The following is a 13670-nucleotide window of genomic DNA, read 5'->3' as shown; positions in this document are numbered from 1 at the left end:
TAATGTAGACTCTTCATGTTCTGTTATAATAAAAATCCCTTCATCTACCTTACACTTTGACCGAATCTTCTCCTCATACATGATTTTGTAACATCATGCAATGGTCGTCTCAAAAATGCTGGTTCAGGGAGTCATCCTCCAAATGTTAACACATTTCATTATATGATATTAAAGGAATACATTTGTAACTACTACCATTAATCTCATCAGAAAAGCCTTTTAAATGTTGGGAACTTGTCAAGTGCACAGTTTTCCAAAAGTCTAATTTTCTTGCACTTGAAAATTCAAGTTCTATCATTGCCAGTAAAAACTGTGAGTTGTTCTCCTTGAAGTGACAGGCTCACTCACATCTAAATAACCAGCCAGTTCACTTACTGTTCAAACATTCGCACAGGCCCTCTTCCTGGAGGCAGCTCTTGGTTCAGGACACCCTGACCAATGCGGGCTACGCAAACAGGTCTGACTGAAGGACAGCCATGACTTGCGTCTGCTCCCTGGTGCTGAGACAAAGAACATCTTCCCCATCGTGCTCGTCCTGGGAGGATAACTGGTTTTCCATCTGTTTCAGTGAGCGTGCATGTGTGCGGGCGTGTGTAAATCAATAAAAACTTGTAACTACTAATCCAGTGGTTTCCAAACTTATCTGCACTTTTGAAATCATCTGAGAAGCTCCCAAAATACTAATGTCTCTGTCCCACCATCACTGATTATCAGTTGGGGTGTGGCCTGAGCTTGGGGTTTTAAAAAGATACCCAGGTGATTCTAAAGTGCACACAAATTTGAAAACCACAGTAACAGTCCCTGTGTGTTGTAAAGAAAGGAAGCAGCCTGCTCTGCAGAATGGAAAGCACTCCCACACCTCTCCCATGGGCAGGTGGCTCCATAGCACTTGGGTAGCTGGGCGCTCAGACAGGGGAGTCCCAAGTTCCATCCACATCAACACATCTTCTGGGACAGATCTTAAAGGAGGAGACAATCTGTTGCTTACTTGTGGGCCACGGTGTGTTTTTCTAAGCATCTAGAAGAACTTTATATTTGCTTTAAAGTTGAAAATAGAACGAGAGTGCCATTTTTTTTCCTCCTCGATAGTCCATGAAAAGATCTCAGTGAGGTAGTTGAACCATTGCCAGAAAGAGATTGCTGAACTAAAGAAAATGCCACAGAATGCCATTTTTTATTTTATAAAGAAAGAGACCATTTGGTGCTCTGTACTTCCGTGGATGTATTTCAGCAAAAGAATCTCTTCAGAAGCTGTTCTTGACAGAGGCCTCAAGGGAGCTGAAGTATGGGCCCATATGACTTCTTTTTCGTCAACACAAAGGAATTTATAAGCACAAATTTCAGAAATGCACCCAGCTTCGTTGTCCACAAAGCTGTTTTTATTCTAGTCGCACTCACATCAGCTGACCTGTAGCCCAATTGTAAGTTTGGAGTCTAGTGCTCACAGAACCTCAGACTTATGTGTGGAAAGGCTTATATACGGTACGAAGAGTTACAAAGTTTGACAGAAAATGAGTCTTCAGGGTTTTTTTAACCCAGTTTTAAGGAGAAGGGCCTTTTTGGGTGCTTTCCTGTTTAGTGTTGGTGGTCATTCTGGTGATAAGGGGAAGAATCATCCATGTGGTTCTTCCTTTGTATCTCATCAGCTGTTGGTTATCTCTCAAGTTTTATGCAGGCACTTTTTTTTTAATTCATTTGACTGAGCGCCAGGAGATATATTAAGAGGCCAGGCTCAGGCAGCAGTAAGGAAGACTCCCTGTCCTGGCCTTCAAGTTGTTCATCCATCGGTGGATATGGACAAGTGAGCAGGTAAGCACAACGCAGCGTGCTAGAACCAGCAGGCGGAGAAGGAAGGGCTCCCGTTTCAGACTGACTCACGGACTAGGCTCTTGGCATAAATTCAGGCACAGAGATGCAAAGCCTTTACTCTACAGCTAAAGAACATGGGCCCCAAAGGGCCCCAGCAAGCTAACTGCTGCTGAATGGATCACCGTTTGCTTTCTCATGCCCGGATGAATCCTTGTACCACACCACCTCTCTCCGTGTGTTACTGTCCGACAGCTGCAGGCTCGTCAGTGCTCCCTGCCCTCAGCTGCCCACAGCTGCCCCCAGCCTTTCAGATCCAGTTATGAAAGAGAGTCAAGAGCCCCGTGTGTGTGATGGAGTCCCGCTCCATCACATCGCCGTGGAAATAATGTGTGTAGCTAACGGAGCTGGAGGTCAAGGACAGCGGCCTTGTCGTCTCTCTCTGGACACCACTATTCACATACCTGCTTCTGAGCTTTATCCTCACACATACTCTGTTCCTCTTGGTGGTCTTCTACCGACCACAAATATGTAGACAGATAGCCTGGGATTTATCTTCACTGCAGGACCCAGCCTAATGCCCTCCCGACACCATCCTGGATCGGGAAGAAGGAGCAGAGAGAGACAGAGACCCGCTGTGGCATAAGCAGGTGGCCAGTCAGTGGCCAGAGCAGTGAGGCAAAGAAACCACAGGTGAAGAGCCTGTTGGCATGCCTGCTGCCAAGACTGCTCTGCCCAGCACGGGCAGCAAGAAGCAGATCTGTACACCGTGTCAGGTGGAGAGTCACTGACACGGGCAAGGCTAGGACAGAGACAGAAAACGTTCTAACTGTACTTGGTGTGGACATCTGTGAAGTACAACAGGCCTTGGGAAATTATGAATTTTATTTTTGTGGTTAGGGAAACAGAGGCCTAGGGATCGTGGGAACAAGCTTCCACACAGCTCTCCCAACCCGATTTGGGAGGGTGGACCTCAGCATCAGACCCTCCGATTCCAATCCTACCAGCTTGGGATCTCAGATACATTGCTTTTCTTCATCTCTTGTCTGCCCATAAAGTGTTGGATGGTTGGAGAAGTGGAACAAGGTGACGTCAGTAACGTGATGGCATGGGACGATTACTTCATGGAAGCCGGTGTCTGCAATGTTATCATTCCCACTGGTTAGTGATCACGTACCAATAGCTGATGGGTCATGTTCATGGAACTATTTTAGAATCCAAAAGTAGCAGGTCTGGGGCACCTGGATGGCTCAGTCAGTTAAGCGTCCAACTCTTGTTTCGGCTCTGGTGACCTCCGGGTCCTGAGATCGAGCCCCATGTCAGGCTCCAAGTTCAGCCAGGTCTGCTTGAGACACTCTGTCTCTGTCTGCCCCTCCCCACTTCTCTCTCTAAAATAAATAACATCTTCTTTTTAAAAACTGGCAGGTCTGACTGTGTAGCATGCTAGATATTACTACTTCTATCCTTTAGCAGTAAAGATAAAAACTATTAAAACCGGAAAGAAAAAAATTACATATCTCTTCCTTTTCTGTTCTCTAAGTTTGTTTACAGTCTACTGTTTTTCCTAAGTCAAATATGATCATTGTAAGGAGGAAGTGCCTTATTTTTACACATTATGTTATATCATGTACTCATTCAAAAAGAAAGAGAGAGAGAGAAGTGAAAAGCTTACAATCCCAGCCTCAGTCAGTCCGCAGGTCTCTCTAATGGCAGATTCTCCAGGAATCTACCTCTCCTGGGGACTGCAGAAGCCTCCACAGCTGGGCTGACAGCTTTGGAAGTGAAGTAAAGCACTTGCCTTTTAAAGTTTACCAGAGTGAGAATGCCAGACCCTGTGTCTGACAGTGCTGTCCTCAGTACTCTCCCAGTGCAGCTGTAAGCAGTCTTATTATATTTAGAGTTTTGTATCTGTTTATACTTACATCAGTTCCTTCCACATGAGCTAATATACCTTTCTAAAACCAAAAATAAAAACAGCTGACCAGGGTGAGGAAGCTGACATTGTGTGGGTCAGAGCTGCAGACAGGGAAGCAGCCGCTCCATCTGGTGGCCTCTTGGGTCCCCAACCACAGCAGCATGTCTCGGGACATAGCTAGTGATGTTATATAGTGCAGGTACCTTGAGCAGCCCCAGCCTGTGCTCTCACTCTAGGGCCCGGGTTTTACCTCAATGCAGACATGAAAAGCTCTGGAATGGTGCATACCTAACGCGAGCTTATCATGTCATCTCAAGTCTGGGGGAAAATGGCACCAAGAAAGAGCTGAGAAACAAGACACATCGATGAAATGAGTTTTCTCTTTTTTTCTTTTTAAGATTTTATGTATTTATGTATTTATTTATTGCTGGGAAGGTAAAGGAAGAGGGAGAAAGAATCCCAAGCAGACTGCACGCCGAGCACAGAGCCCAATGCAGGGCTCGATCTTACAACCCCAAGACCGTGATCCCAGCTGAAATCAAGAGTCAGATGCTCAACCAACTGAGCTACCCAGGTGGCCCAGAAATGAATTTTCTTATGGGATGAATGAGAGGAGAGTAATTTTCTAAAGGGTTTAACAGGCAGAATACAAGCAGAGAATTTTAAAACTGGGACAGACTTCGGAAATCACCTACATACCCCAGCCCTCAGTGTTCTATTTGAAGAGCATCTACAGGGCTTACACAGTATGAGGAAATGCAAAACTTTTTTTTTTTTTAAACAAATTTATTTATTTATTTGACAGAGAGAAAGCACAAACAAGTAGGGGGAGTAGCAAGCAGTGGGAAAGGGAAAAGCAGGCTCCTGTCTGAGTGGGGAGCCCTATGAGATCATGACCTGAGCCCAAGGCAGATACTTAATGACCGAGCCACTGAGGCAGCCCACCAAAACTTTTTTTTTTTTTTAAGATTTATTTATAAGAGGGAAAGGGTGCACATGTGTGCGAGCAGGAGAGGGAGCAAACGGAGAGGATATCCGAAGCCCACTGAGTGTGAGCTCACCACTAGACTCCATCCCAGCAGCCATGAGACCAGAACCTAAGCCGAAACCAAGAATCGGAAGCTTAACCGACTGAGCCACCCAGGTGCCCCAGAGTACCAACACTTTTTCATTTTAACCATTTTTATGAAAATTTCTATAAGGGCTCATTGACTTTTTCCTGATGGCTCAGGTTTTGTTTGTTTTTAATTTTTTTCACTGAGGAACATCAGCTAGCCTGCTCTGTTCTTGGTTAGCTTCTTTTCTCAAGTCGTCTGAGACTTTAGCATGTTATCTTGAGTTGCTCTCAAGGAGAAGTCCCTGCTGTATTAACTGATGTGCTATCTATATTCTTTTTCATGAAGAGAATGAATAATAATAATAATAATAATGGTCCACAATCCCTTGTTGAAAACCCTTGAATCCCTCCAAGTTTCTAAGTTGAGATAATTTCACATTTTAGAAAGGTACATCAGCATACCCAGTATGTACTACAAATGCCCCCAGGGATTCTTGTTCAACACATGATCATTTCTGTCCCCACACATACGCTTATGCTAACTGCGATAAAGACTAGACATAAACAGCCCAGTGTCAGGTTAGGCCAGATTTTGCTGCCAAACGAGTTTCAGCATCATATAGAGAACTTGATTTTCAAAAGTTTTAATATTTTGGAATGGTGGATAAGAAACTATAGCCCCATCGGTAACATATACTGAAGATTTACCGTGGGCCAGGTCCTGTGCTAAGTGCTGTATGCATGTCAATAAATCCTCCCACTGGGCCGATATTTCTATTACTCCTGTTTAAAAATGGGGAAAACTGATGCACAGGGGAGTTAAGTAACTTGCCCTTGGTCACAAAGCTAATGAGGAGAGCCAGGATATAAACCAGAGCTAATGTGTACCAAGAGCTTGTTATATATTAGTATGATTCTAAGCACTCACTCATTTGGTCCGCAAGCATTCCATGAAGATAGTCACTGTTAAGATCCCACATTTAACAGATACGAGGCAATGGGGAGACTATGTAACATGCTCAGGGTTCAATCTGATAGATAGTGTGGCTTCAGAGCACGTATGCTCAGCCAGTACCATGTTGTATGTGTTTATAGCAATGCAACACCCAGCTGTGAGGTTCAGCAAAATAAGTTACCAGCCGAAGGCTAGAGCAGTTCCCTCCCAGCGGATTTCCACAGATGTTGGCAGCTCTGTTAGACTCCTTACGCTGTGATACTTTCATTACAGATTTCATAATTTCTCTATATGGACTCATTAACTACTCGTACATCCATATCTGCTTGCAGACACCTCTCTACCTCACTGTCCTGCCTTACTTATTACAAGTATACGTAAACACTCACTGTCATTTCAAAAGCATGTCCTGGCATGTTTGGGAGCAGTCACTCTCAGCACCCCCCACCGCCACCAGGTAAACCAAATTCTCTCCCAGCTGCTCTTGACTCCTCACCTGGAATAGATTCTTAGGCACAACGAACATTAAAAATCCCATCTCTAATGTTAAAAAAGAGATGTAAAGGCCACTTTTCTTGTGGCTTGATTCTAGAAAGTCCTCCCATTCTCTGACCAGCTCTTTCGCTTGCTGTCACCAGGGCAGTCCCCACTCCCCAACTCTTAGCAGGAACTCCGAGGGTCTCTAGCAGAAGAGCTTTGTTCATCTAGGATGAGCAGATGGTGGGAAAGGTGATCTCCCTTGGAAGAGAGCAAAATAGAGCAGAATTCACCAGGAGTTACCAAAGGTTTTGTTTTGATTATTGTCCCATCTGGTAATACTTGCCTTTCCTCATATGTCTAATCCAGAGAAGGACTGACCAGTTTCACCAGCACTGAGCTGGCCCACTCCAGGGAAAAGATCGCAGAATGCTTGTGGAGCTGGCTGGACATGGCCTCCCAGAGCCGAGAGACACACGTCGTCCACTTACTCATTCCAACGATTCTGCTCCTGCACTAAGTATGGGGCCACATTTGGCAAAGAGGGGCACTTCTGTCCTACCGGCCAGCCCTATTATGCTCTTTGGTGACATCAGTGTGCCATACTCTTCTGAATCTAGGTCTAGTGGTTGCTCTCTCTGGAAGCTAAGTGAAGCCCCATAGGGCTCCCGGGACTTCCACGGTGTAGTGCCCTCACGACATCACAGCTTTGTCACTGCCTTTCTTCTTCACTCCTCATCTCATTCACCATGACTTCTAAACTCCGGCACTAAAAGAAAAACAAAACAAAAACTCCAGGGTCGCCACCCCCTCTAAGTGTTCCCGCTGCTCCTACTACAGTCCACTGCCCTGCTCTCTCCATTCCTTTCTCTCCTTGTTCTAGCTCCTTCTCTCCTCACTTCTCCCGGCCTGAGCCCGAAGCACACTTGCACATCAAGTCCCTACAGCACCTTTGATTCTTCTCAGAGATTTTCTCTGTTCCTAGAGGCGCAAGAATTGCTTATTTGCTACAGGAAACATTTTCTCTTCTTTTTCTCCATATTTTACTTCCAGGTTTGATGCCATTTCTGATTGCTTGAGCTGGTCTGACCCCTGTAAGTGCTATGAACCTAATATCTGCTCACATTTCACTGATAGGGTCCTAGACAATAAAATCGCCCTGGTGGGGGCACTGCTGGGTTGATTTTGGAGTAGTGTGTGGGATTCTCTTTTTTATCCCAAGTTTGACACAAAAATGGAGATTCTAGAATCCTACATTCATCTTTGCTTAATGCCAGCCACTCTGAGTGACATGATTTGGGGGGGTCAGTATCCTCCTAAAACAGCCCATCGTGTAACAGACAGCCGAAGGTCAAGAGAAATATGCAGGTTCTCATCTGTGTGGGGGGTTTTCTTCCCCCAGATGAAAGCTTTATGCACTTGAAAAAGAAAAAATAATACTGTAGTATATACATAAGCATGCTAAATAATAATTTAATTAGTTACATCCTGTCTCTTGGGTAAACTTGAATCACCAGCTGCTTAAATATATACTACACAGAAACTGACCCAGAGCATAGGCCTCCTTGAAGTACCCCACCAACAGAACACAAACTAAAAGCCTGATATGGAAAGTGAGATTATTTTACAGATAAAATGTGACTATTGCATTTTCATAGATTCTTTGGATAATTTTTTTTTCTGCTGTACTGAGCCCCAGCATCCAAGATATGGCAACAGATACTTTTTTTGTTCCTCAGAGAGGGACTTCACTGTCACTCTTTGGTAATTAAAAACAAGCCACGATCAATTTAGCTCAGAAATGCAGATTATAGTCAAATCAGGCATCTATTATTCAGGGAGAAAATAGAAGGAATCCTGTTCTTTCACATTGTGGCCAAGACCTGCACAGGCATAGTGGTGGGAAAGTTAGTCCCAATAAGGAAGGGGCAGATCGGTCGAGCTGGAGAATTCCAAATGTCTTGCCTTTTCCCCCCTGTACTCACAGTTTACACTAGGTGGCATGCAAGGAAAGCTGAACGTATTCAGAAACTTGATTCTGTGGACACAGAATTCTTTGGCAGGAACCCATGACCGGTGGGTGCAGCTCTGGAGCAAATGATTCGGTTTGAGAATGTTCTCTCTTTTTCCTCCCCAGGATGAAGTGTCCTCTCGCTGGTACAAATAAGAGATTTCTGATTAACACAATCAAGAACACGCTGCCATCCCATAAAGAGCAAGACCCTGAGCAAAAAGAGGGCAGCAAGGAACCCTCCAAAAGCCAGAGCCAGAAAGAAGAGAACCGGAAGCAGCACAGAGGCCACCCCTACAAGCCCAGCTTCCAGGCCCGGGGCGGTGGTGGCCACTCCCCACACAGGAAGCGCGGTGGCCAGGAGAAGTATGAGAAGCGCTCCACCAAGCGATGAGGTGGCCGCAGCCCCCAGCGCTGTCTCCTCTGGGACTGGGGGGTACTGGGGGGATGGGGAGGTGTGGGCGAGGCTTTGAGGACAGGCCTTGAGCAAGCGCCCAGGAGTGACTTTCATAGTCGGTCCTTGGCTGCAGTGACAAGGAAATGAGTCCAAAGGGACTTGCTCAGAAGGTGTGGGAGCAAGTTTTGGCTCCTTCATTCCCTCTTGTTTGGAAGTTGGTTTCAAAATAAATCTAAGACTAAAAGTTTTCAGACATCGTTCCGACTAGTTCCGACTTTTTTTTTTTTTATGTGTGTTACAATTGTGATCATTTCTTAGTTCTCCTCAAAAAAATAAAACCCTTGGAAATCCTATATGTTATCTTTTTGGATGATGAAGTTAAAATTCAGAGGTCATCTGGCCAGTAACCCACAGTCAGGAAAACAGGTTAGCCCTCCAAGGGCTAGAAATTTACTATGAAACTCTTTGTTTTGTTTTCCTGTAAGTGAGCAATGTAGGAAATTCTCAAACTGGCTTTGAATTTAGTGTTCCCTATCAATAACCAGAGGTTGAAAAATTGGCCCTGTTGTTTCCTAGTGCATTCTCAAACTCACTCCGATGGTAGAATGACTTTTCTATATTTAATTTTTGGGGGGAATATGTAAGTTTTAAGTGGTGCTTTTTAAAAAAAAAAACCCTCAAAAGTTAAAATTAACTGAATTATTTTAGTGCTATGTCTTATTTAGTTACAGACTATAATACAACAAGTATAGTTTCAGAAATCTTAATTTGAAATAAAAGTATGTTTATGCCTTTTTCTGTTTTGTTTTGTTTCCCCAATATGGATGTGTCTCTGTTTTAATGCACAATTCCAAACTTTTCAAACCTGTATTCTTCCTTTCAGACTCAGGAAAATGTCACCAAGTACCCTCTTCCCCAGTCCACAAAAGGAAGAAGAATCTGTCTCTCTGTCCCTCCCCACCCCGCCCCACTTTTCCAAAGCATCTAAGCTTATGCCTGGCTGCTTCCAGATAATCACTCACCACAGCCTGCTCCCTGCTTCCTGGCAGCCAAGAAAAGCCCTTTCTCAATGTTAGAAAAGAGCACATCCGAAAAGTTAGCTTCGGGGTGTTTATAAGAGAAACTAGAATAGACCAAGGACTGGCTTTGCCCATCAAGCCGCTGGCCACACCCTCAGTCCACTCAGAGCTAAAGCTCAGGAGGGACAAACCCCAGGGTTTCTCACTTGACCCACCGGCCTCCCCGCCAAAGACCCCAGGGCCTCATCCTATGACTTTTCAACAACATGGCAACACGCTTTGCTTTCAAACATACAAAAAGGAATAATTTGGTTCATAGGACTTCATCCAAATCCATTTATGCATTAGCTTACGCTGTTTGTGCTACATTTGGAACGTTTTGTATTTAAACACTAGAAATAGCATAGAGTCATGAGTTTTTGAAAATTCTTGTTATAATGAAGTAAAATAAAGTTGGATTGTATCAATTGTCTTTGTTCTCCTGTGTAGAGCAAACTGCCAAGTTCATTATTCTATAAAAGAAAATGATTTTAGTGAGTACATTCTAATACTTAAGGGAAACCTCTCTTCCCACTCCTGCTAAACCTTTCTTATTTAATCATGTTCAAGGACAAGTGTTCTGCAGAGTCACTTTGCCTTTAAAAGGAATTGTTCCACTTCTGAAAATTCTCTGAATCTTTAAAACTTTCATCAAGAGCAGCCGTGGTTTCCTGTCTATAAATGTCAAGAGCAAATGATCTGTTCTTTCACCATGTAGACAGTGCACGTTGCTGGAGGTTCCTGGTCCTGAGATCTGACACTCACTGGCCACCTCCTGCGGCTGCGTTCCCGCGCAGGCCCTGCCGAGAGTTTCCTCGGCCTCCATCCTGTCTGCCCTCCAGCATGAGGGTCTGTGGAGCTCCCACAGCCCAGCACAGGCGGTGGAGAAGTTGAATCCGGGGCCCTCACTGGTGGCTTCTCCAGAGGACGTCTTCCTCACCTGGGAACCAGGCTGTTTGGACTGAGTCCCTAATTTAGCAGTAAGTAGAGAAGGAAGTACCGGGTGCTTCCGCCTCAGTCTTTGGAACTGCTTCTCATGTTTCCATTAGGAAGCTACAAGACTTGAGCACAAGTGCGACTTAGCAGAATTCATTTTCTGTTTTACCTCATTTCAGAAAGCCTGGTCTCTGAGAAACGTGAACCGAAAGCAATGGTCTCAGCTGTGGCCAGTGACCTGACAGAGTTGGTCTTTCCGAATGGCCCACGTGTCATGGTGGAGGGAGCCAGAGCGGGTGGTTTTACTTAGAGCAGACTGAGTACTGAAGAACACTTCCTCAGGTCTGATTCTGGAAGGTGGCTGTGGAGTTTCTGAATTTGCCTGTGCTTTCCTTCCCCACCACCACCCCCTCCCCGCCGTGGGGTGAGGTGATACAGATTTGCCTCAGATCTCCTGGTAGAATTTGTCATTCCTTCATGGATTATCCATAGGACTTAGCATGGCACTTATATTTTTATATTTACAGGATTTCTGTCATGGCTAAAGGTCATGTCTTTGTCTTTGGATCATAAAGAGTATCTGGTCCATAATCAGTGCTTGTTTAATAAACATGACATGAGGTAATTTCCTGATGAAGTGAAGCCTCAAATCCCCTTAAGGAGTGTTAAACTTGTAAGTATTCTCACCAGGAAGGACAGGTCGGTTATACTGAAACTGTGTGGACAATAATGCTTATTGTGTATCACCTGTGGGCCAAACGTGTTGGGCCTTTTTTCCCCCAGCCTTACTGAGACATAGTTAACTATAACCCTATGTCAGTTTAAGATGTAAAATGTGATGATTTGATCTAAGTATATATCATGAAATGATTACGATAAGGTGAACTAACACATTACCTCACAGTTGTCCTCTTTCTGTGAGTAGTGAAAACATTTAAGATGGGCTTTTACTTGTGTCCAGTCACCTCAACCCTATGAAGAAGGTGTTAATAAGCCCATTTTATAAATAAGGAAATAGGACAGTTTGCCCAAGGTCTTAGAGCTAGGAGGTGACAGGAATGCTGTCTGAAGCCACAGCTGTCTGAATCTACAAACTTATATTCTTTCCAGAACTTTCTGCCAATCCAGGTCCAAATTCAGCTCCTTCAAAACACACGACTGGGATGTCCTGGTGTAGAATGGGTCAAGGATTCCCAACTTAAGAGCATAAAGAACTCATACAACTAATTCATTTTATTGGTTACAATGTACTACCTGCAAGAAGACTGCGCAAGGCTCACCCAAAGGAACGCGGGCTGGGCCAGGGATTCCCTGTGGGCCAGCTTCGACAGCCATCAAAATCCAAGAGGAAAACTCTGAACAATTCTCTGGTTAAATGTTTAAGTGGCAGCTGATGGAATACGGGAGGGAAACTAAGTCCCACGTGAAGGAAAGGTTTTAGGCTACTTCATATTTAGCCTATCCTTCCTTCCATCTGCAAGAAGAGTGAGATTTTGGAGTTAAGAAATTTTAGCATCAAGGCCTCATTGGTACCTTATATATTAATATCCTATGACCCACGGAGACTGTGCTGCCACCCACCAACCACCTTGGAAAGGCATGTCAGCAGGTCTTGGAATAAGCGCTGGCCTTGCCTGTGGCTCCATAATGAGGCAGCTAGTTTGCCCACCTTTTCAGGCTTGAAAAGACTGCCAAGAAGCATGCACTCACACCACGCGGACATGTAAAGGCGGAAGCAAATGAGTTAGTCTCCATTAAACTGCTGACACAACATAGTAAGCCCAATTCAGAGGAATTTTATAAACAAGTAATTTTGATCTGGGTTACCGTGCTCTAAATCCCAGCAGGAGGCCCCGGGCAATATCATAAAAAGGCCAATAGTAAACAGATTGGGGAGCATGATTAATAGTTGAGCTCTTCTCCCCTCTATCTAGCCCTGTAACTTTCACTTTTGCTTTTCATGACTTAGGAGAATTCCCGATGTGCAACATGAACTCTGCGTATAACATCCTTATGAAATGCCTGAGGGACATTTTCCTCCACCAGGTAGATGTATAAGGCATCCTCAATGGTTGTCCAGCATCCTTACTAAATGCTTTCTTCTCATTACTTCCCCGGGTGTAGTTCCTTGAGGACGAACTAGTCTAGGCTGCCCAGTTACAAGCCTCTATTTACTCCAAGTTTCAGCCCTGTCAGTCTGATGGATAGTACTTCAAAGCTCGGTGCTGACTTACAAATGAAAAACTGCAAGACTGGTTTTTAATCCTATATCCTACATGAAGAATAAGCCATTCCCTCACTCACTCATTCTAACAATTTTCTAATGAGAGCTAAGCAAACATGACTAGCATGTGCTGGGCCCAGATTGGAACAATCGAACTCCTGGCCTCAGAATCGTCTAAGCCATGTTTATGTCCGCCAAATTTAAAGGTGGAGAGTATTCATGTAGCATGGTACTTGCTTCTCAAAAATGTTTTCTGCCCTGCCTCCTGGTATTCCAGTTTTCCATATTTGGGAAGCAACTGGTGGTTGGTCATCAAGACAAAAACAAAACAGATACTTTCATTTTCAATTTTTTTAAAGTCAAAATTTTCCATTTCAAGGAGTCCTAAAAATATGTGTGTATCTAGTGAATCTTAAAAATATGTGTGTGAATCTCAAAAATAAACACAAAAAGGAAATATGTAATATGTAAACAGATAATGTAAAACTATTAGAAATGCACTAAGAACATGATAAAAAATTACGAATAGATGGTATGTTCCCAGAAAATACAAACATCCAATAAGCACATGAAAAATGTCCAACTTACAGGTTTAAAAAAATGCAAATTAAAATGATTTTTTCTTTTTTTTCAAAATAGCTGAGTTTGGTTTTTTGGGGTGTTTTTTTTTTTCTTTTTTTTTTTTAAGTAATTCTGCTGGGGTGTCTTGGTGGCTCAGTCAGTTAAGCCTCTGCCTTTGGCTCGGGTCATGATCCCAGGGTCCTCGGATGGAGCCCCATATGTCAGTCTCCTTGCTTAGTGGGGAACCTACTTCTCCCTTTCCCTCTGCCTGCT

At 44.1% G+C, this 13670-nt stretch overlaps 1 protein-coding gene across 1 annotated transcript in view; it reads left to right on the top strand.

Moving 5' to 3' along the window:
- Nucleotides 1–10105, top strand: part of POLR1D (RNA polymerase I and III subunit D) — a 45188-nt gene extending 35083 nt beyond the window's left edge. Inside the window, exon 3 of the mRNA XM_059144667.1 lies at nt 8348–10105. Within this exon, the coding sequence (XP_059000650.1) occupies nt 8348–8615 (268 nt within the window). The 3' untranslated portion in view covers nt 8616–10105. The remainder of the gene's footprint in view (nt 1–8347) is intronic.
- The last annotated feature ends 3565 nt before the right edge of the window (nt 10106–13670 follow it).

Source organism: Mustela lutreola, chromosome 13 (genome assembly GCF_030435805.1).
Source record: "Mustela lutreola isolate mMusLut2 chromosome 13, mMusLut2.pri, whole genome shotgun sequence".
NCBI lineage: Eukaryota > Metazoa > Chordata > Mammalia > Carnivora > Mustelidae > Mustela > Mustela lutreola.
This window is presented reverse-complemented; position numbering and strand designations above follow the sequence as displayed.